Source organism: Pogona vitticeps, chromosome 1 (genome assembly GCF_051106095.1).
Source record: "Pogona vitticeps strain Pit_001003342236 chromosome 1, PviZW2.1, whole genome shotgun sequence".
Lineage (NCBI taxonomy): Eukaryota > Metazoa > Chordata > Lepidosauria > Squamata > Agamidae > Pogona > Pogona vitticeps.
The window spans coordinates 339,481,100-339,505,037 of NC_135783.1; the positions used below are offsets into that span (position 1 = coordinate 339,481,100).

The 23,938-nt window shown below is 40.5% G+C and overlaps 2 protein-coding genes across 10 annotated transcripts in view; both read left to right on the plus strand.

The window, feature by feature from the left end:
* PPP2R5C (protein phosphatase 2 regulatory subunit B'gamma) overlaps positions 1-6,696 on the plus strand; it is a 97,616-nt gene extending 90,920 nt beyond the window's left edge. For 4 of the 8 annotated variants that reach the window (XM_020793563.3, XM_020793564.3, XM_020793566.3 and 1 more), the window contains 3 exons: positions 145-217; positions 744-860; positions 3,478-6,696. In XM_020793563.3, the coding sequence (XP_020649222.1) occupies positions 145-217; positions 744-860; positions 3,478-3,609 (322 nt within the window). In that variant the 3' untranslated portion in view covers positions 3,610-6,696. The remainder of the gene's footprint in view (positions 1-144; positions 218-743; positions 861-3,477) is intronic. The other 4 variants (XM_020793565.3, XM_020793568.3, XM_020793567.3 and 1 more) reach the window with 2 other exon arrangements.
* A 16,613-nt stretch (positions 6,697-23,309) lies between these two features.
* DYNC1H1 (dynein cytoplasmic 1 heavy chain 1) overlaps positions 23,310-23,938 on the plus strand; it is an 82,441-nt gene continuing 81,812 nt past the window's right edge. The window contains exon 1 of one of the 2 annotated variants that reach the window (XM_072986680.2): positions 23,310-23,724. In XM_072986680.2, the coding sequence (XP_072842781.2) occupies positions 23,439-23,724 (286 nt within the window). In that variant the 5' untranslated portion in view covers positions 23,310-23,438. The remainder of the gene's footprint in view (positions 23,725-23,938) is intronic. The other variant, XM_072986679.2, reaches the window with a different exon arrangement.

Below are 23,938 nucleotides of genomic sequence, written 5' to 3' on the forward strand. Positions count from 1 at the left end.
TAGTGAGCACAGACTGTAATCAGATAGATTATTATAATGTGAATACAAAAGATTACAATTTTAGAATTCTTTTAAAATGCTTTTAAAATCCTTTTGAAATATTCAAGGAGCATTGTTATATGTTTGGTATTTCTTTTCTCCTAGGGAGAAGCTAAAAATGAAGGAAAGAGAAGAAGCATGGGTTAAAATAGAAAATCTAGCCAAATCAAATCCTCAGGTATGTAGAAAATATCCACAGGCTGGTATTTTAGCTTTTAAAAGAGATATTTACTGGAAAACTAAGGTCCACCACAGATATACACTCTCTCTATTCATATTTTTAAATACGTTAAAGAAGATAGGTTTAGGCAAAATAGATATATTTGGATCTATTTAACATGTACGAAGATTACGTATTTTAGTCTGCTAGAGTCATGTTTTTTCACAGAATCCATGTAAAATCAGATGTATAGTGTAAGCCTGAAAGGTGTCTCAAAGTTTCAGCCACAAGCCATGTGCAATATTTGTTTATTCTTCAGAACATGTATAGCTTTATTGTATTTTATTTTGTATTATATTGTTGGATTTCTTATTTATAAGATATTCAAGCTACCATAACATGTCCTTCCTGGTTCAAAGTTAAAATACATTAGAATGTCCAGACTACTTTTAATAAAGTTAACATTTCTGGGTGTAAATATTTGAATTGCTGCTTTCTCATCTTAAATTTAACTATATTGATATAAATATTTTCCATTGGTTAGTATTCAGTATATAGTGACACTTGTCTGGTGAGCAGTCCTGTTGCAATGGAAACAGATGGGCCTTTAATTGAAGACTTGCAGGTGCTGAAAAAGACAGTAAAAGAAGAAGCTTGTACGGTAAGCATAGAGGAAATAAAATTAGCTAGAAATGGGCACAAACCAGTGATCTGCAGTTTGGCACCCTGCCCCCTCTACCAGGTGTCCATTCAACAGCAGCAACGCACCCTGCCTCCTCTGAGCACTGCTGCTGAATGGATGTCTGCTGGAGGGGGTAAGGTGAAAAACTGCAGATCAGCTGTTTGGCTGGGAAATGAACCACTGAAACAGCAGTTTGTGCCCATGTCTAAATCAACCAATTTATTCAAATTTTAATCAAAAGTGTTTGCTCCTTAAGCTTACCCACTTTTCTTTTTTAAAATGCACCAGCTTTGAAATAAGCAGAATAATTTTAGTAACCATTTCAGCTGGAGTTTCTTATGGTTATATCAGTAAACCGGTAAGCAGTGAGGATTTATTGCAGAATCGTTAAGGCAACCAGAAGCCAGCAACTTGGTGTATGAAAGCCTATAGCCAGTACTTAAAAAGAGTTATTAATTGACATTGGAATTTTAAATCTATCACCTTATTGGCAAGCCCCTAACTCCTTAGACATCAGAGAAGTTAAGTCACTGCTTCCCAACAGGGCTGGAATTCCTCCGCACCAAAATTCCATTGAAAAATCATATATTTGTATTCATCTCTGCATAGTAATTGCAGTCTGTATAATGTGAACATAATGGCCAGAGTGCCAGGGCATTAATACAAGGTTTTTGTAACTTGCTGTAGCTAATTGACTAGGTACCTGGGCACCTCTCACTTGTATGCTTGATTACATGTCTGATGTTTGGTACCTTGCCAATTAGCCACAGAAGTTAGACAAACATTACAAAAATAACAGTTGGATTGTACCCATTGTATATTGACATCTGATGCAAAAAATTTAGAATGAGTGATCCTATTCAGATGTTGCAAGAAGTCAGTTAGCCAAGAGAATTTAAGTTGGTGTGGCAAGAGTGACACAAACGTAGTACAGTGGTGCCTCGCATTGCGACGTTAATTCGTTCTGCAAAAAATCGCTGTTGAACGAAAACGTTGCTATGCGATATTAAAAAGCCCATAGAAACGCATTAAAACCTGATTAATGCATTCCTAGGGGCTTAAAACTCACTGTTCAGTGAAGATCCTCCATAGCGCGGCCATTTTTGGTGCCTTTTAAGGGAGGAATCCATCCCAGAAAACAGCAGATGGCCATTTTGTTTACCCAGCGGCCATTTTGAAACCGCTGATCAGCTGTGCGAAGATGGTCGCATTGCGATGATCGGTTCCCGAAGCAGGGAACCGATCATCGCAAAGCGAAATTCCCCCATAGGGAACATCGCAAAGCGATCGCTTTTGCGATCGCAAAAAGTTCATCACAAAGCGATTTCATCGCTAAACGAAGCACTCGCTAAGCGAGGCACCACTGTATCTGGAATCAGAAATACATATATTTTCTAAAAGAGTGTTAATGATTAGAGAGGGCTGTTCCCCCTGCTTCACTTCCCACCTTTCTGGTCTTTATCCAGCTGTTCCTAACTCAAATCATCCTTTCCACTGTCAGTGCTAATCTGGAAGATTATGCTAGCATGTAAAGGCGGTCTGAAACCTTCAGTAGCAATCCAGCCTATCTTCCCAATAAAGTCATGCTCTTCTTAGTTTTACCTCAGTCAGCAGAGACAGGAAGGCAGACACGGTGCAGGTATGTCTCTCCAACAAGAACAACATGGAGTTATAAAAGCTCCGGCAGTATTTGACCCAACTTGATTTGACTTTGTTTTACGCTATTATTTTTATTGTTTTCCTGCTTTAACTGTTAGATTTCGTCATTTGTTAACTGCCCAGAATCACACTAATGGGGCGATATATATAAATAAATAATAACCAAGACACCATAATACTGCAGTGTGCTTTCAAAGGCCTCTGATCGCAGATTCCTGAAGTGATCCTATCTCAGTGGCAAATATGTGGCTAGGGCAGGCTCTTACAGTGGTAGCAGCATTCAGTACCCTTTGCTACATGACTCCTCACCAGAGGAACCACTATCAGGCTAGGCAGCTGGTAAACTGTATCCCTTAACAATTATATTAAACATTGTTGTAGATTGGACAAAATGGTTACTTTGTGTGCCAACATGAATGCATGGTTGGTTGTTTCTAAGAGACCCAGGAAGACCCAAATACTTTATTAATTGTGTTAAGTATATAAAATATTAAATTCTGGATTCATTGACTTCCTGGAAAGTCAGACATGTTCAGGAGCATCTCCTATATAGATAGCATACCCTGTTTCCCCGAAAATAAGCCCTAGTATGATTTTTCAGGATGCTCGTAATATAAACCCTACCCCAAAAATAAGCCCCAGTTAAGTGAAATCCCACCCTTCAGCATTGTGCAGCAACCAGAAGAAGATGACATGACTGAAAAATAAAACATCCCCTGAAAATAAGCCCTAATGCATTTTTGGAGCAAAAATTAATATAAGACCCTGTCTTATTTTCAGGGAAACACAGTAGCGCTGTCTAATATTTTAAGCAGTAGCTACGTGGTATTTGATAGCTGCCGAAATAACCTTTGTAATGCTGCTTTTTGTTCTTTTCTTAATTTAAAAATTGTAAAAATAATTGCTGGCTTTTTAAACCATAGCATTTTGATTTCAGGCGCAGAAGGATCAGAAAAAGGAGCGTCCTATGGTGCGACGCAAGTCAGAACTGCCTCAGGATATCTATACCATGAAAGCCTTGGAATCCCATTGCCGAGCTGATGATCTAATATCACATGATGGGCATTAGATTATTGAAGTAAAATCTTATTTGGAGGAGAAACTTTTTTTCTGGACTCTGTTCCACAGTAGAGAACTTACTTTTTGTGCCATACTGATCAGTTACACACGAGTCAAAGCATTTTTCAACCCCATTCTGTTAGGCAATAACTTTGATACATTATGCACAGCTCAAGATTAATAGTTCAAACAATGGTAAATTGCCTGATTCTGTATGCAGAAACTTGGGTTGAATAGTATTAAATATTTTCATGATGCTGTTGGCATAGTACCAACCAGAAGGAAGCATGCACTTTTTTCATATCACTCCTGAGAGAAGAGCAGTCTTCTACGGCAGATCACCAAGTACTGCTGTTATACAACATCCCAGATATTTTTGGGTTGTTTCACAGATCGGTTGCTGTGGATAGGCAAAGGGACACCATGATCTCTGCTGTAGGTATATGTGCTAGGAAGCTAAAGGTAGTTGCAAAGTTGGATTCTCTCACCTCATACACATACACATACATACAACAAATTGCATATGTGACTATCACATGGGACAGTCTGTACAGGGGTTCCATGTTTTCTCCCCCATGCTTCCTCCAGGTAAAGTATACTACACAAAGTGATGTTGCGTGAATTTTCCTTTGTAAGCCCTGGAGGTTGCATGATAGCAGTACCTGGTAGAATGTCATCTGTTTTCTCTCTGTCTGCTACCCTGAATTGGTACTGTTGGTACTGTCCAGAGTCTCAATTCCGTTAGGCATTTTTATAAGACTGGAAAAAGTGTGAAGAAAAAAAGTTCTGCATTGCTGCCTTTACAGATTCTTGCCATTTCAGAACATGCAGTTAAATTGCTCTGTCAATGCAGTTTACAGAATGGTAATTTTCATGACAATCTTCAATCACGGCTAATTTCTAGGAGCTCTGAAAACTGTTCCAGAGAGAGACAGCCTTGTTAGGGATTTTATGTGGATTGAAGCCATATTTTCAAGTCTTTTAGAGAGGAATACACAACAGATATTTTGGAACTGAGCCGATGGAAGAAATTGTGTTCCCAAAAATGAAAATTCTGTCTGCCTTGACTGAATATAAATTGAATTTTTAGAAGTCATTACATACCACTTTTGTTTTATGAAATTATTCTTTTTATTTATCTAAATAGATCCATTCTTTTTTGCCCCACCTGAGCTTAACTCTGTGGCATACTTTGGACTCTGAGAGTTCTTCTTGCAGACGACCTGAGGTCACTGAGTTGAATACGTTTTTCTGCATAATGTTCTATGAAAGCAGCATCAACACTTTTAACATTATTTTTAACAATACAAAGGATTTTCTAATGGCATACCACTTTTTAAAAAATGCCTGTCTTGAGAGCTGAAAAATGAATTATAATAGTTGTGCTGTCAACATTCTTTTCTGTGGTAAAGAGCACATAGAATACATACACACCTCACAAGAAAAATGAAAACACCTCAGAGTTGCCATTGACCTTCAAATGCTGCTATATATTCCATAAGATTACTTGCATGGTAGAAGCTCTTTTTTCATTGTTCTAGATGGGAAAGCACGAATAACTTTTCTTTGAAAATATGTACAAGTGCTTTGTCTTCAATATATGATTTCTCTCAGGGTGGCCAGTATTTTAGACTTTTGTATCCTGGTTAGGAGCTGTTTTAGATGAGTTTTGTTTAGAATGAATGACTTGTTTCTTTTGTCTCAGACAGTAACAATATTGAATGTCTTGATGCAGAAAAAAGTTAAATTTGCAGCTTCTTTCAAACAGTGTTTTAAGGAAATTAGGTTGCCTGAATCCATAAAAATTACTGTACAAAGCAGGCACTTGGAGTCATATGCAGATGTGATTCCTGTTGGCTGATATCAAAATAAAAAATACAATATTTATTGCAATAGCTGTGGAGAGAAAACCAGATTGCCTGTGATGGGAATTACTGCTTAAACAAAGTTAAATATAAAAACTACTCTAAATTTTAGATAAAATGCCCATTCTGTGTTAAAAAAAAGAATCCTGTTAAACTTGAAAATAAATATGCTTGCCATAAGGAAAAATTAATAATTAAAGCAGTTTAAAGATTCTGTCCCCTTTTGAAAGGGAAAAGGATGCATATATAACTGCATAAAGCAATGTCTATGTGTATTTTGATACACCATTGTTTGAACTTCCATCTTTAGCTGGTAACTTATCAAATATCTTTTAAAATATAATTTGGCTATTTAGTAGGTTCATGAAAGAGGTTTCTAGAAAGAAGCCCCTAATTTTATCCGGGGAGGGCGTGGGGAGTGGGAAATACTATATATCAATGTTTGGTTGACTGTGTAACACTCAACGTATAAGATCTTTCACTGTCTAGATTTTATTTTTGCTTTACTGAAGATAAACATTCACCAAAAGCAATGTTCTGGGAAAGAGGAATTATGCCATGGCAATTTGGTTTTGAGATTTTAGGCCAGTTAACAAACTTGCCTAAGCAATAGTCTAAAATTTAGCAGCACTAATTGTTTGGCTTGTTTGTTTTCACCCTTTTTATGCTCTGTATAAGTTCTGTATTAAATTATTCTAAAAACTGATACATCCAAAATAAACGTGCAAATAAAATATAGTTTTGGTGATTGTTGTTCTTCATAAAGTTCAGTGTTAGCCACCTTCCCATATTTTCCAGAATTTTACGCCTGTACATCAGGAATGTCAAAAAGAATAGTCTTTCTGTGTGGCTTTAGTATGGCTTCATTTTAATATTGTACATACATTGTACTTTGTTTTATTGTAATGAGTAATAAAAATGTAGACTTCATATTTTGTACAGAATGGTCCTATGTACAGATTTAAAAGTTCCTAGAAACTTCAAAAAACAAACAAAAAAATAGGTAAGTGGCACAATTTTTCTTTATGCTGTATCTGTATCTTTATGCTTTAGTGGGTTGCTATGTTCAAATGTACCAACATATTTTTAATACTTTGTAATTCAGATTTTTTTGTTCAGAAACTATGAAGAAAAACTTCATACACTTGCCATTTATTATGCTCTTTTATCTAGTTTTTAAATTCTAAAAATGGTGTATTATATGGATTAAATAAAGAAGAAATGGAATTTTACCTGCTCATCCTAAAACTACTTTTAGCTTTAGCACAAGACCTTCTGATGGGAGTACAGATTATATAGGTTTTCAAGAATACTTAATAGAGCAGACATGCACTAATAGTGCCTTTTGTAAGGCCTTACGTCAGTAAAACAATTTGTATTTCTGATAACAAAATGGAACTGATACTTGGCATTTCTATAACTTCATGTGACCGTTAAGGCAGAGAAATCAAACCTGTGTGATTTCTCTGCCTTAATTATCCCATGACATTATAGAAAATAATGCTTAAAAATAGGGTTATGATCTTTTCCTAATACAAAATCTGGAGATTTTCTGTTGTCTTGTTACTCCATGCAAACAGGCTATGTTTCTTTAAAAGTGCGTATTGTGTGAGCATATGTCTTATTAAAATGGAGGAATTTGGGTGAGCCTCATTCACATTTTCTTTAAAAAAAAAAAAGGGCTGTCCAGATGGAAGAATTTGGAGCAGTTTGGTTCACACTTTAAAGGTTCTTATTAGAGACAAGGGTATTCATATGCAAATACAAATATTCCCATGCAGCTGGACTTAATGAGGGTCCGGCCCCCCAGATCCAGAACCTCCACTCATATGACCCATTTATCCTTCCCATTGTGCCCTGAGCAACGGTCTGTTCCCACTTGGCTGGTCACTCCAGGCAGGGGGAGGGAGGATGAGTCTCCCTGCATAGCTGCCAAGTGGCCAGCCAAGCGGGAAGAGAGCAGTGCTTCAGGCTCGATTGGAAGGACAAGCAGGATCAGCGCTACAGCAAGACACATGAGTGGACAGTCCATTCCCAAGGGCAGGACCCTTGTTAAGTCCAATCACATGGGGATGTTTGTATACAAATACCTCTAGTTCTTATTTTCAGTGTGATCTATTTGATCTCTCACTTGAGTGATTCTTTTGTTTGTTTATTACTTTAATTTCTATACCGCCACATTGGCGTCAAAGCACTATTCTGGGCAGAGTTTTTTTGTTGTTTAGTCATTAAGTCATGTCCGACTCTTCGTGACCCCATGGACCAGAGCACACCAGGCCCTCCTGTCTTCCACTGCCTCCCAGAGTTTGCTCAAATTCATGTGACATTTTCCACCCATCTAGTCCTCTGTCGTCCCCCTCTCCTCTTGCCTTCACACTTTCCATGTGTGGAGTCGTGTCTTGTCTTGTTGGAAAAGATTGTTTGTGATGACCAACTTGTTCTCTTGACAAAAGTCTATTAGCCTTTGCCCTGCTTTGTTTTGAACTCCAAGGTCAAACTTACCTGTTGTTCCTTTTATCTCTTGACTACCTACTTTAGCATTCCAGTCCCCTATAATGAGAACATATTTCTTTGTTGTCTGTTCTAGAAGGTGTTGTAAGTCTTCATAGAATTGGTCAATTTCAGCCTCTTCAGCATGGGTGATTGGTGCATAAACTTGGATTACTGTGAGGTTGAAAGGTCTGCCTTAGATTCGTATTGAAATCATTCTATTATTTTTGAGATTGTATCCCACTACAGCTTTTCCCACTCTTTTGTTGACTATGAGGGCTACTCCATTTCTTCTACGGGATTCTTGCCCACAATAGTAGATATGATAATCATCTGAATTGAATTTTCCCATTCCAATTTATTTATTTATTTATTTAATTTATATCCCGCCTATCTGAATCACATAGGACCATTTTAGTTCACTGATGCCCAGGATGTCAATGTTTATTCTTGCCATCTCCTGTTTGACCACATCCAGCTTACCAAGGTTCATAGATCTTACATTCCAGGTTCCTATGCATTTTTTTCTAGCCATCCACACAAGCTACACAACAGGATAATTAAGAGCATGCTGAATCATGCCAAAAATACACAGAAGCCCATAGCCCTGTACCAGAAAGGAGCACGGCAGCTCTTAAAGGGGCAGGATGGGACAATCTTTTGTAGAAACACTTAAGGACATTGCAATTTGGTTCAAACCAAACCATACTAACAGTGATCTAACTACCACTCTATGTAGCCATATGAACAGACCTAAAGACTGGTAAATTATTTCATTAGTCATAGAAGTCAGATGAAGTAAGTCTTCTTGCATTTGGGTGTCGGGCCAATGTGATAAGCAAGAAACAGAGAATATTTTCCATAAGCTTTTAGCCATTCAACTGTTTTCCTTTGTCTCTGGAGGTCATTCAATTAGGAGTTTCACTGAGCCTCAAATAATACTGAAGGGCCAAAACCCCAGTCCAGCTTTCCACAATCTAGTACCTTTCAGGTGTTGTAACAACAAGTCCCATCAGCCTACCTAATATAACTGTTGCTAAGGGATCATGTGAGTTAATCCAAAAGATCTGGAGGGTTCTATGTTAGGGAACACTATTTTAGTCATTTACAGTGGTGCCTCGCTTAGCGATTGCTTCGTTTAACGATGTATTTGCTTAATGATGGGTTTTTTAAGAATTTTCTGCATCGTTTAACAATGTTTCCTATGGGCGATTTTCGCTTAGCGATTTCGGGACCATGCTTCGCATAGCGAATGCGTTTTGGGTCCCCTGTTTCGCTTAACAATGTCCGTTTTTGCAATTTTAAAAGTGTCTTAAAATGTTCAAAAACTGTTTTAAATGCTAGGAATCGTTAGTGCACCTTCTAAAATGTGTGCAAACTTAATTTGGCTTTGTTCTGACTCTTCGTTAATTTTTGATGAATTTTTTTTCTCCCCCATTGGAATGCATTGAACAGCTGTCAAAATCGGGTTCAGTGCATTCCAATGGGGGAGAAAAAAAATCACCAAAAATTAACGAAGAGTCAGAAACTGTTTTAAATGCTTGGATTCGTTAGAGCACCTTGTAAAACATGTGCAAACTTAATTTGGCTTTGTTCTGAGTCTTCATTAATTTTTGGCGAATTTCCCCCCCCATTGGAATGCATTGAACCCGATTTTTATAGCTGTCAAATTTGAACAAAGCCAAATTAAGTTTGCACATGTTTTAGAAGGTGCACTAACGATCCCAAGCATTTAAAACAGTTTTTGAACATTTTAAGACACTTTAAAAATTGCAAAAACAGACATCGCAAAACCATTGAAATGCATTGAATAGGCTTCAATGCATTCCAATGGGGGAAACATTGTATCGCTTAGCGATGTTTCCTATGGCGATTTTCGCTTAAGGACAGCAATCCGTTCCTATTGGAACGGATTATCCGGTTTTCAATGCATCTCTATGGGAAAACACGTTTCGCTTAACGATGTTTTCCCATAGCGATGTTTTTTTTGGGAACCAATTAAAATCGTTAAGCGAGGCACCACTGTACTTATTTTGGATTGCACAGGCTGAATGCCTGTTGCTTAGCATAGTACATTGCACTAGAATAAGTGGGGATTTGTTGAGTCATCTGCTCTATAAGTTCAATGGATTCCAATGAGTCTAATGTTGTATACACATACACAGTTTTTCCAATGAATTAAGATGAATAGCACCAGAACATTGAGAGAAAAAGAACAGAAGCCATCAAATAGAATTAGAGACAATTCAAGTGGGGGAAGCAGTGGGACCAGTTGGTTGGAGGGGAGTCGTCTTTCACCATCCTTCTTCAACTAATGAGAACTGCACCACCATTCTACCCTCAAAGAAAGACAGTTTCAAGCCCTGTTCAGTGTGGTGATAAAACACCAAGTGCAAAATCCAGGAGTCTCAAATCAGCACAGCCACCATTTTGGAAAGGTGGTAGGTTCCTTCCAAAACCAAGCCAACCTAGGCAATTTTCCTTATTGGCCCCTAGGCTTCAGAAATGCTGCAAGGCCACAGCGGGGACTCTTAAGAAAGTTCCCATTCCTCAGAATTAGAATCTTCACTTAAAACAGAGAAGAAGGGCTCTGAACCAACTTCTTCCAGATTATTTAAACCCAACAATTTACCAATCCTACTCAGAAGACCTCAGAAACCTTCGCCTTTAACTGTACATGCACATGCAGCCAATACACACTGAGCTATTCATGAATCAGAGGAAGTGTTTAAGAAACTTTGTGTCATCTGACATGCCTATGGATGCTATTAAGCATGATTAGGACAAACGTATGGTTGGTGACCCAGTCAATAAACAGACAAACAATTTGCCTAATTTGGTTATCAGATGTCTACAGGTCCCTTCAGTGGATGCATCTGTTTCATCTTCAGTGTATAGTCATGGTAGGGAAATCACCCTTAAAGATCAGGATAAGCAGGCTGAATCTTAAGTTCATGAAGCAGGTTTTCGAGGCGTCAGGATTTCCTCTTTAGCCTCCTGATAGCTTGGGCCACATACCTCTAGGAAATCCATGGTCATTCCCCAGGGAAATTTTAAATTGTTCCAAGGAGTCCATAAATTAATAAATTAAAGCTTCTTCCGTCATGAATAGAAGCAAGGATGCTCTGCAGTATGGTACAACCAGCTACTGTTTCTGTCCACAGCCAGATTCAGTGAAAACACAGTTATATAGAATATTGACTTGCATTTCTTTATAAGAAAAACAGGTTGTTTATTAAATTCTTTGATCCAGTGCTTATTGAAATGAAAGATTAAAAGCAACTTGTCCCAGGGCCTGCAAAATATGAGAAGAAATCTTCTAAGTTAGGCTGTTCCAAGTACACCCACTCACAGTCCATCTGATCTTCTTACAGGAGATATATTCATTTCACCATGAGGCACCATGCTTATCCAGAGTTCTACCCTTTGTTCTCTCCATAGCCCCCAGGATTTTTACAAAATGTATGCCAATAGTGGCAGCTCATGTGTGAACCAAGCGCATAATGGTATACAGTATCTATAAATGGACAATTGGCTGGTGGGCAGTTCTTCAGAACCTGACATTTCTAATATCTTCCATGCCACTCTGGCCTTGCTTAATGTACTACACTTTGTGATCCATACCCAAAAAGTGCTGTTTAAATTCCTGCGTAGGTCATCAATAGGAGCCCACATAAACTCCAGAATGCTCAAATGATTCTTCCCATGTAAAGATCATTTGCAGTACAAATGATGGCATCTCATCCTATAAAGACATGTATCACAACACTGAACATGTGCGGATTGCCTTGGGCCTTGTGGCCTCAGTACTATGCACACATCCAATCACCAGGTTTCTTATGAAACCCCTTCAATTCTGGTTCCTAAATCTTCCTAAAAGCATTTTTAAAAGCCATGATTTTAATCTGGTATTACTACCAAAGATTCAGGCATATCTCTGTTGTTGAACATACATCACTTTGCAGTCTTTGCACAAGCCTGCTCTTCTGACCACCCAAACCTTCTCTTGTGATGACAACGGATGTGTCCAGCTGTACTGTAGATGGAAATCTCACTCTCTCCACTTTAAAAGCACACAGTCATTTGCCGAGGGACAAAGCCACTCTGTACAAAAAATGCACTGGGGTTGATTGTAGTCATCAACTTTCCAGGCCTTTGAATACTTATTATGTCATCACATTGTTCCAGTTAGCACAGCGTAGTCCTTATTATATCGGCAAGGAACCACTGAAACATTTGACCAGCTGCAGTACATCTCCCAGGACAGGTCAATACTCAGACAGACCACCTCAGATGAAAATCAACCACAACCCACAAATGGAAACCCACCAAAGGTTCATTATTTTAGTAATAGGGTACACTACAGATAGATCTATTTTCCATATCACACATTTTTGACTTCTGTCTGTATTGCTGCAAGGGCCGACCTCTGCATGAATCTCTGGAAGATCCCTTGCTTCCCCGATGGTCAAGAGGCCTTCTGTGTCCCTTTCCTCCCTTTCCTTTAAGACCAAGAAGTTTTGGCGAGTTTAGACACAACAATGCCAATGTCGTTTATTTTATTTCATGGTACTTGTGTGTAGCGCTCTTTGAGTGCTTTAAAGCTTTGCAAGGAGCAGCCTTCAGGGACGATGGCCTGAGACAATATTTAACACCCTTGCCTTCTATGCTGTGAATTCTAGTCAGGATTCTCTTCCCTCTCTACCCCCAGGCTGTAATTTACCAAGATTTAGAGTTGTTTTCAACTTTTGTCACCTGGAAAAGTTTGGACTTAAATCTCCCAGAACCCCCAGCAAGGATGGTAATTGGTCAGGGATTCTGGGGCTGAAATCCTGTTGCTTAGCATAAGAAAATTTGTGACATTTAGTCTATGCCTCCTTGGCAAATATGTGGGGGAGGACCAACCATACAGAGTTGGTATGTACACACCCCGAAAATTACACTTGGTACATTATTTGCCAGCTAGAAAAGAACTGAAAATTACGAATTTTCTTATCTTGAGCAACAGGATTTCAGCCTGGGAATTGATGTTTGAAACAACTGAAGGTTGGGGGACCACATGCTTCACAAAACACCATGTACAATTTTAGCTTTTAAATTGCCCTAGAATTACTATCCATGTACAGTTAGGTTAGGCATCCTTCAGTCTCGAAAGACTATGTTAATGTGCTCTGTATGGAGGACTTGGAACAGCGTCTAGTGTGGCTGAGGAGGCCAATTCGAGAGTGACAATCTCTTCAACACTGAAGACAAATCCAATCTGTCCCCTGTCCAGCTCCCTGGTTTTGCTGCTTTTGTGATTTCCTCTTTGCCTTGGCCTGCTGGACAAGGGTCTCTTCAAATTGGGAGAGGCCGTGATGCACTGCCTGCCTCCAGGCTGAACGCTCAGATGTCAGGGTTTCCCATCTCTTGAAGTCTATTCCTAAGGCCTTCAGATCCCGCTTGCAGATATCGTTGTATCGCAGCTGTGGTCTCCCTCTGGGGCGATTTCCCTGCACTAATTCTCCATACAGGAGATCCTTTGGAATCTGACCATCAGCCATTCTCACGACGTGCCCAAGCCAACATAGACGTTGCTGTTTCAGTAATGTATACATGCTGAAAATTCCAGCTCGTTCTAGGACTACTCTATTTGGAACTTTGTCCTGCAAGGTGATACCAATAATCTGTCGGAGGCAACGCATATGGAAGGTGTTCAGCTCCCTCTCCTGTCGTGCACAAAGGGTCCAGGACTCACTGCAGTACAGGAGTGTGCTCAGGACACAGGCTCTATAGACCTGGATCTTGGTATGTGTCGTCTGCTTCTTATTGAGCCATACTCTCTTTGTGAGTCTAGAGAACATGATAGCTGCTTGGCTAATGCGTTTATCCAGCTCGACATCTAGAGAGAGGGTTCAGAGATGGTTGAGCCAAGGTACACAAAGTCATGAACAACCTCCAATTTTTGTGTGGAGATGGTAATAGAGGGAGGTGAGTCCACGCCCTGGCCCAGGACTTGTGTTTTCTTCAGGCTGATTGTTAGTCCAAAGTCTTGGCAGGCCTTGCTGAAACGATTCATGAGTTGTTGGAGGTCTTCAGCAGAGTGAGCAACAATGGCTGCATCATCTGCGAAGAGGAAGTCCCGCATGCATTTCAGTTGGACTTTGGTCTTTGCAGTAATCAGGTACTGTACATTTATAAACAGTGCTGCTGCTGGCCAAAAACACATAACAAGGGATCTGATCCTTCCTGGGCCAAAGTTCAACATTAATATAATAGTTTCTGCAACAATGTCTTTGTGTCTCTTATTTATTTCTTGCAATCTTACTGAAAATATTACCACCACCAGGGGAGTAAAACAGGGTTGCGTGCTCGCTCCCACCCTGTTTAACCTTTTCTTGAATGACCTATCACCTCATCTGGTTGACATTGACTCCCATTGCCCTAAACTTAACAACACCCCAGTCTACTTGCTCCTCTACGCAGATGACATGGTCCTGATTTCTAGAACAAAAATCGGCTTAAGACGTCTGGTACTTGCTACCATAGAGTACTTGGAGTCTAACCTATTACAACTAAATTTCGACAAATAAAAAATCTTGGTTTTCGAAAAAAGGTGGACACCTCGATTCTGGTCATTTAATGGCAAGCCTATCCAACAAGTCAAATTCTTTAACTACCTAGGCTTGACCTTTTCCTACAGACTCACCTGGACACAGCAACGTTCGAAAGTCATCAAATCAGCCAAACTTCTGGCTCAATCCATTCTTCACTTCACCTTAGTACAAAACAATTCCTATATACTCGCGGCGTTAAAAGTTTTTAACACCAAGGTCACCCCACATCTTCTTTACGCCATTCAACTTTGGATGCCAGCCCTCAATTATGAGGTGGAACGCATTCTATCGGTGTTCCTATACAAACCTTTTGGCGTAGCTCATTGTGTAGCTTATGCCACTCTGTGGTTAGAGGCAGGCCAGCTGAGCCTAGAGTATGTGGCTTGGGTCAGATTCTGCAAGTTTTGGCTTGTTATTCTTTGCAAGGCCGATCACTCCCCTTTTATTGAAGCCCTGCTAAGTGATTCGTTCATTTGCTCAGCTCTCCGCCTTTTTTACAAAAAAATCCAGTCTCTCCCCTATAGGTCTCTCCCCCGAATGCTTGGGCAACACTAACCTTGATAATGCCTGTAAACTATTGGTACTACAGCTGATGGACATTGAAAGACAAAACCACATTGCAGCCGCCACCAGAACATGCTCTCCTCTTTTTTTCGAACTACCGTTTACAATTGGACAGATGCCCAGGCACTTGGCTTTCCTGGAAAATCCCCAGCTGCGACGTGCTTTTACTCTAGCAAGATGCAACGTCATGCCAACACAAGAGCTGGCTGCTTCATTTTCTCACAATGTAAGCTCAACCTGGTGCCGAGACTGTACTTGGAATACCCCCGAGACCTTGGAGCACCTAATATGCAGCTGCCCTAGTTACAAGGACCTGAGGGCAAATTATATTACTTCATTACTCATGGGGCCCCAGGAGTTAGCCCGAATAACATTTTGTTCTATCTGTTGTCATCAACGGACACGGAGACTACCACTAGGGTGACGCTCTTTCTTAACGGTGTCCTAATGAGGAAAACAGCAAAATCCGATGAGACTACGTACTACAAGGTTTAAATTCACGACTGAGCAACCAGAGAGTTAATCGACCAAATAGAACATGCACGTAAAAGCAGAGCTACTCAGGAACAATTATATAATGAAACAAAGATCTCATTTATATTTTGCCTAATTTTAATTTTGACTTACCTGTTAATTTGTTATTCTGTACATGCCTAATAAAGGTTTCTGAAACTGAAACTATTTATGCCTTGGGAACAGTTTCTTAAGAACCAAAAAGGAGATCAATTAAGACAGTGACCTGTACATTCAGTCATAAGACTGTTTGGGCAATAGACAGGGTGGGATTTGGCTGTTTTGAACAATAACATTCAGATTATTCACAGATAAAATGCTGCGATGAGCATTAAAAATTCATGGGAATTTGAGAGATAGTCTTCCTAAATAATGCATTTCTTTTTGTACATTTTCGTCTATGCCTGATGTGTGCAACTGCTACTCATAAAAAATTAAGGATCAAAATGTTACTTGTGTAACCAGTTCCTGCGTTTGATAACCCTCGGGGCAGTAATATATACGATGGATGGTTCTCATCAAGATCTAAAGGAGTGGAATATTGTTTCCTAGAGATACAAGAGAGGAGTTTGCTGGATGTGTTGTAGATTGATTCAAGTGTTGCTACAGGTTCTGCAGATAAGAGAAAATAAAATCAGGGTTATAATCCTAGGCATCCTTACTCAGGGGAAAATCTTGCTGAATCAAGCTTAATTTTGGAATAAATATGCTAAAAATTGCACTGCATGTCACAATGTTGGGAAAGAATATAAGGTACGCAGCCCTCAAGATACATTTCACTATATAGCTGTTGCTACACAATTTAAGCTGTGTAATCCAAACCAAAATCTCTTACAAAGAAGCACTCATACTGGAGGTCAGGCATTGTCAAGGGTATTTTGATTCGAGATGCAGCAGCTCTGTGTATATATATATATATATATATATACAGTTTGGCATCCAAACCACACTCACAAGTTCTTCTGTCAATAAGTTCTTGTTTCTGCCCTTATTTTCCTATTCAGGAGGTGGCCACTCTGAAGTGTCATTAGTAAGCTTCCACACTTATATGGTTCCCTAATGTACACTGTCCTTAAGGTACCAGGAAAAGTCAAAGCTTGAAATACCCAATGTTTCCTCAGGCAAATGATGAGCTCAAGACAACTTCACTGGCACCCATGGCTAACCATCATTTCTGTTGCCACACTTGGCATGCTACTTTCCTTTTGAGCTCTTTAAGAGTTTGCCTGCCATGTCTTCCAGACATTTAAAAAATAGCCTTTCAAATCTAGCTCACCAGTTAATTTTCTTGTTCTTATACTAGCAGCTATAATCCATGGTGGCATTTCCCCCTTTTGATTTCTTGTTTAGATCCTTGGTGATGATGTGAGCCATTCTAATTGTATTGCTAGTATTTAACTGGGATTGAATAGTGTAATTGCAGCAGTGTGTTTTAGGGAATAAAGGGGTGGGGATTCCACCTCTACTGAGCTGGCTGGATAGCTCTGTGAGAGTATCAAGGTCAGGAGTTTGATTCCCCACTGGGATAAATAAAAATTCAATTGCAAAAATGATAAAGGTAGTTGTGGATTATCCTTCAGACACAAATAAGCAAGCCTGAAGCTATGTACATTGTCCAGTAACACAGGATGACATTATTTTTAAAAACACAGACTATAGAGCTGTATCCATAATTCTTTGTATGGTAATTATATGTAAATGACAACTGGATTTGACCATTCAGATCTTCTTTGAAAGGTCATCTATAGCTTCCTCCAAAATCCAGATATAAATAATTAACGTCAAGACTCCAGGAAAGAAGCAACAAGCAAAAAGAAAAATACTTCCAAGATCATGGCACATTTTTGTTCTGAATATTGTAAAAACATACCCAGGGCTGCTCAATGACTCAGCATATGTGTCACTTCCCAAATAATTAGTCCACGAACACCTGATCGTCTGTCTTTGTGACAGCTGTATTACAGTGATATTCAATTAGATAAATAAAAGAATGTGAAATTTACGAATCTGGGTTTCTTTCTAGATGGCAAGAAACACCATTTTTATTCTGCTAAGGACTTTTTCCATGAAAGGAAAATTGGATTATTACTGTATTGATGCAATTAAGCCTTGCAACTAACAAATGATTTGAGGGGGAAAGGAAGCAACCGAAAGTTATAGAACAAATAATGTCACTGCAGACCAAATTTATTACAAATTTAATGACCACCAAAGTGTCAGGACCATATCTGAAGGACTATGAAGAACTGTCATCAAGTGCACTACAGACAACATAATTCTGTGTGTTTGCTCGTGTCGTTCTGCCAACTCCTGCGACGTTGCTGGAACCAGTCGTATTGGCTCTTGCCTTTCCATTGGACCATTTCAGCAACGTGGAGAGGGGGGATTTGCTGCTTGGGTAACAGCCTATCCTCCATATTACCTTACCCAGGCTTCATGCTCTGGAGAGGACATTCCTCGATTCAGAGCATGTTACCATAGTCTCTCGAGACTGAAGGATGCCTATGAGTACTTGTAAGTTTAGTTAGATTAAGGACAGGTGTGTTTAGAATGGCAACCTCACAATGGTTCAGCAGAATCCAACATACTTCTAGTCAGAAGAAAGTACAGTAACTGCGTTTTCCACCTGAGATATGGTTCCGAGCCCTGGCTGTGCCTCTTTCAAGAGGAATACCTTGTTCAGCATCTTCCTGTGAACACTTACGGTATCACAGAGTGTGACCAAGACCAGAGACAGAAAAGATAATTACCAGAAAAGGCTTCACAGTTTAGTTAGCAATAGTTCCTGGGGGTCAAAATTACATATCCTGAGATGAGCCCCTATTTGGGGGCTACAGTGGAGCATAAGAGGATCACCATCATGATGCAGAGAAAATGACCATGTCTCCTTCCAAGCTGCCCTTCTTTCCTGGTGATCTGAAGTTTTCAACCCTGCATTGTAAGGCTAATTCAAAAGGCTTTAACTGAGGTTAAGACCACCAGGTGTGTATTCATTTATTACAGATCTTACTTTACACATGAACAAAGACACTGTCTTTAATGTTGAGTAAAACTTATTATCAGGAAAAGTGTTAATGGGACTACCATTGCCCAACAATGCAGTCTAATATAGACACACTCAAAATAAAATAATACGTCGTAAGATCGAATCCATGCGACGGAGTGAGCTCCCGTCGCTTGTCCCAGCTCCCGCCAACCTAGCGGTTCAAAAGCATGTAAATGCGAATAGATCAATAGGAACCACTTCGGTGGGAAGGTAACCGCGTTCCGTGTCTAAGTCGCACTGGCCATGTGACCACGGAAGATTGTCTTCGGACAAACGCTGGCTCTATGGCTTGGAAACGGGTATGAGCACCACCCCCTAGAGTCGAACACGACTGGACAAAATTGTCAAGGGGAACCTTTACCTTTACCTATAAATAGAAGTGAGCACTCAGGGTTGAGTGCTCACTTCTATTTATAGGGGTATTATTAATTCTATTTATGCTCACTGGAAAGAGAGATCTTGAAGCTGAGGCTCCAGTACTTTGGCCATCTCATGAGAAGAGAAGACTCCCTGGAAAAGACCCTTATGTTGGGAAAGTGTGAAGGCAGGAGGAGAAGGGGACGCCAGAGGATGAGATGGTTGGACAGTGTCATCGAAGCGACCAACACGAATTTGACCCAACTCCGGGAGGCAGTGGAAGACAGGAGGGCCCGGCGTGCTCTGGTCCATGGGGTCACGAAGAGTTGGACACGACTTAACGATTAAACAACAACATAAATAGAAGTAAGAGAATATAGTCTATACTGTATAGCCTGCCTTCAAATGTTTGGTTTATTTTTCTTAAATGCATTTACTTTTTAAAATAGACATTTTTGGAAATATTTTGGGTGGTGGGAGGAAGGCTGGGATTAGAAGGTGCTTAAATAGCAAGAGCATATAAAAATACCTGGAAGTAAACTCCATGGCATATAGAGGGCTTGCTTCTGAGTAAACAAGCATATGATTGCATGGTTCGACTTTTTATTTTTTTCAAAACCACAGAAATGGAATCTGTTACAAAACTGCTGCACTGGGCTGCTCAAATTTTTGTATTTTATTTCTTTGCTCTGTGGTATTTGCATTTTGTTTGAAGAGAAAACATAGAGATACAAAGAGTTTAAATCAGTCCTTACAATGTGTTTTTGTTTAGCCCTTGATAATTTCTCTTCTGTTGGAAAGCATCAAATCAAACATGCCCCTACATGCTCCTTCCTCCTTCCAATTTGGCCTGGTCAAAAAGCTGAATTTGAACTGATAGGTGGGTTTCAGATTTTGTAACAAATCAAGTCACTATCCTATGAAGGAATTTTAAAGAGCTCCTGCACATATGAGCTCCTTCATGAACCTGCAAGAATTTTTTAAAAACGGGAATTTAACTAATAGAAAAACACTATCCCTTTATCATACCACACGAGATACACTCACTTAATGACAGGGCTGACTCCTAACTCAAAGTTCAGACATACAGTTTGGAAATTAGCCTCCTTTTTCTTCATCAACATCATGATCAATTCTGTCTCCACATACCTCTTGGTGCACTACTCATGAATGACTTCACAATGATTAGTTTCCTCATTACAACCTTCAAGTGCTAGTGCTCTGTCTGAAAAGAGGCCTCTTCCATACGGATGGAATTTTAAAAGTGGGGGAATCCCCCTCCCCATTTTAATCACCCAGATATTATTACAAGCATTGGGGGGGTGCCTTTAATACTGTGTTTTCAATGATGTAAATCACCTTGGGTCCTTTTTAAGGAGAAAGGTGAGGTACAAATATTTTAATTAATACTGTAATAAAATAAGTGCTGTATCTTCTTCTCAGACTGGAGGAAGGAAACATTTTCTGGGGCACGGTGATCAAAATCTCCCAAATTCTACTAATGCTGTGGGATCAAGCCCATAAGGGTAAAAGGACTAGTCACAGAAACAGGTTCTGTATAGAGAAATAAGAGAAGCCATTGCACTGGATGTGAGTACAAAAAGAAAACAAAAAGCTGTTCAGATAGAACTCTCGGAAATGGCATCTCCTCAACATGAGCTGCAAAGAAAGGCTTAAACTCAGCCCTGATTCAGAGTCAAATACAAAGTCACTTGCCCCACAAAGATTTCCCACCTATAATAAAGCCAGCTTGCTTAGAAGGAACAGAGGAGTTCATCTGTCTGCAACCATTGTCCTCAAACTCTGCCCCTTTGCACTTGGATGAGGTGGCATGCAGTGGACAGCCAATGGAGACAACTGGAAGAACTCTGCAGCCATCAGTGCTGCTTCTCTGGTCATTCTTCAGTGTGATGAAGTATCAGAAATGGGGCCCCATTTTAAAGTCCTAACTTAAAAGTTAAAACTTTTGACAGTTAATGGGTATTTCAGATTTTTAAAAAAATTAAACTGAATTATTCCTGACTACCCCAAAAAACTAATTCAGTTGGTAAACTCTGTTAATGTTTAACTATTACTCTTCTCTGAGCAATAAATAGACTGTCTAATCCAGTCCTCTTGATACAGGAAATCCTGAGTTAGATAGAGCTCCATAAACAATGAAGATTCAAACTATGCTAGAAGATCCCCAGCCCCTGATGGCTGTTATGTGCCGTCAAGTCAGAGCTGATTTAGAGCACACCTAATTCAATTCCATTTCCCCAGCGAGTTTCCATAGTTGAGCAGAGATTTGAACCTATAACTCCTGAGTCCTAATCCATCACTTTACCCACTACACCATACTGGATTTCAAGTGATGGCTACACCCTTTTCTTCTTCTAATTCTTATTAAGAGAAAGGATAAAAACAATGTTATTTACTTACAGTAGTAAACTGATCAAACAGCAAATGACTGCTTTTAGCGAAAGATTTCAACAGACTCCCTGACTGCTTCCAACAGAAAACAGAGGGTGAAAAGTTACTTAGCAGATATATGAGCTTCTTAGAAGTAGGAGGAAACAACTGATTAATACTGGATAGATTGACAGTCACGCCAGCTCAGAAAAGTTCCTCCCATCCAAACCTAATAAAGGCAGCATGCGAGGTTACCAAAAAAAAAAAAAAACCCTCCAATATCCTCTACCCCAAGATTGTTAGAAGTAATCCTGACCTCCGGTTTAGAATTAAATTTGGTGGGACTCATTTGCTCATTAGTAAGTGAACTGATGGAAAACATTTATATTTATTTCTTTGGAAGAAGTTCCCACAGCATTCTAGTTGTTTTTCCCTAGAAGGTTCTGATCTATTCAGAAGTACACCTCAATGGCCTAATGGTGATTGGTATTCCAAGCTAGAATGGCTCTGTAACTGTGATATACCTAAACATTAATTTGCTATTCAACAGCTGAGGTGACGGGTCTACTCTTGAGGGAACTAGCAACTGGATTTAAATACTGTAATTGTATTCACTAAGATCGTCTTCCCTACTTTGTGTAGATATGACTGCAGATGAGAGAGCCAGGTCTTACACATATACCAAATAAACCCCAGTTAGTTTAACTTGGGGCTCTTTTACTTGCCTTCAAGTCGTTTTTGATTTATGAAAAGAAAATCCTGTTTAGGTATAGGTTTTACCACATAGATGAGAGTTAAAGCAATGGTTTATCATTCCCCTCTCCCAATAAGCTTCCGTAGCTTGAGTTTTCACATAATCATAGTAGGGTTACATGTTTTAATCATTTTGGTTTTATTTGATGATTTGTTATATTTTGTCTATTAGATCATACTGATCTTGATTGTTTTGCGATATAAGCCTTAAATAAATAAATAGCTGAGCAGGGATTGGAAACCGGGTTCCTTTTAAGTCCAAGTCAGAGACACTGCCATCACATGCCACACCACAGCAGTTCTCACTACGGACCCTACTGTCAACGACTGGGGAGAAAAAGGCTGTCGCTTCATTTCCTTGTCCATGCAAAAGATTTCCCATGAGAAAGGTTGATTGCAAGGCGGGTTCGACCTTAATGGGTCGCCGCTCCCACTTGGAGGCTTGTGCCCTGAGGCTTCCCCGCTGCAGATCTGTCATGACCTGAACGTGTTTGCAAGCTTGGTCTGTTTCGCCTGGATTTCACGCTTGTTGCATTTTATTAAATCCCTTTTATGCCTTGAACGAGTTTTAAAAAGCGGTTTAGAGATAAATCTAAAAAAAAATACCATCGAATCTAGAATCTACTTTTTGCTATCGTCATCCTTAGTCTCTAAAACGATGAGGGGATGATTTTGTGTCCTGTAAAAAATGTAAAGTTTCCGGAAATTATGAAGCCATATAAAACGGCTTCGGGGAAAAAAAAAAACTCTCTCTCCCCCCCTCGCCCCAATTTTCCTTTCCCCCCCCTTCTCAGGCCTTCCCATCTCTAGTTCTGAACAGGAACATCAACGTGCTTGGTTTGCTTTTAGTTTACACAGTACGAGTCTGGGTGCTCACTCTGAAGAAAAGCCTACCCCTCCCCCCTCCACGCCGACCAAGAGCAATTAACGCTTAAAGGTGGCCGGGGAAGAGTATTTTAGCAGTTGAACTACAACTCCCATAACCCTCTCGTGTCGCGTACCAGACGCATTTCTGGGCGCTTGAGGGATTTGGTACAGTACAGTAGTCGCTGCTGAGGCGAGGAGCCGGCCTCTTGCCACGCCCCGGGAGGCTTGAGAACTACACTTCCCAGGATTCTTCGCGGCGGGACTGTCAAGGGGAGGCGGTGGTTAAAGCAAGGGGAAGCCGGGGGTGACGAGCTCAGTGCGAAGTCACCGAACTCGGGGCGAGGATCGAGGAGAGGTTGCCTGTCCTGAGCTCGGCCGAGGGAGACTCCCACAAGCCATGTCTGATCCAGGAGGTGGTGGAGGCGGCGGAGGTGGTGGAGGCGGTGGCGGAGGCGAAGACGGCAGCTTGGAAGTGACCGGCTCGGCCGTGCAAAATGTGGCCGACGTGTCCGTGCTGCAGAAGCACCTGCGGAAGCTGGTGCCGCTGCTGCTGGAGGATGGCGGCGAGGCGCCCGCCTCCCTCGAAGCCGCCCTGGAGGAGAAAGGCGCCGTGGAGCAGATGCGCAAGTTTCTCTCCGACCCGCAGGTCCACGCCATCCTGGTCGAGCGCTCCGCCCTGAAGGGTGAGTGAGTCGCTCGGCGGCGTGATTTGCAGTCCCGGCCCCGCTTGGAGGGAGAAGGCGAGGCGAGGCGTCGCGTCTTTGCTAGGATGCCAATTCCGCCCTTTTCCCTCGTTAGTCCCTGGGGGCTTCACTCTCTGCCGGAGGTCGGGCGGCGAAATCCCGGTCCTGGTGGCGGGGACGGGCGGCGACCGAGAGGAGAGGAAGGGAAGGGCCG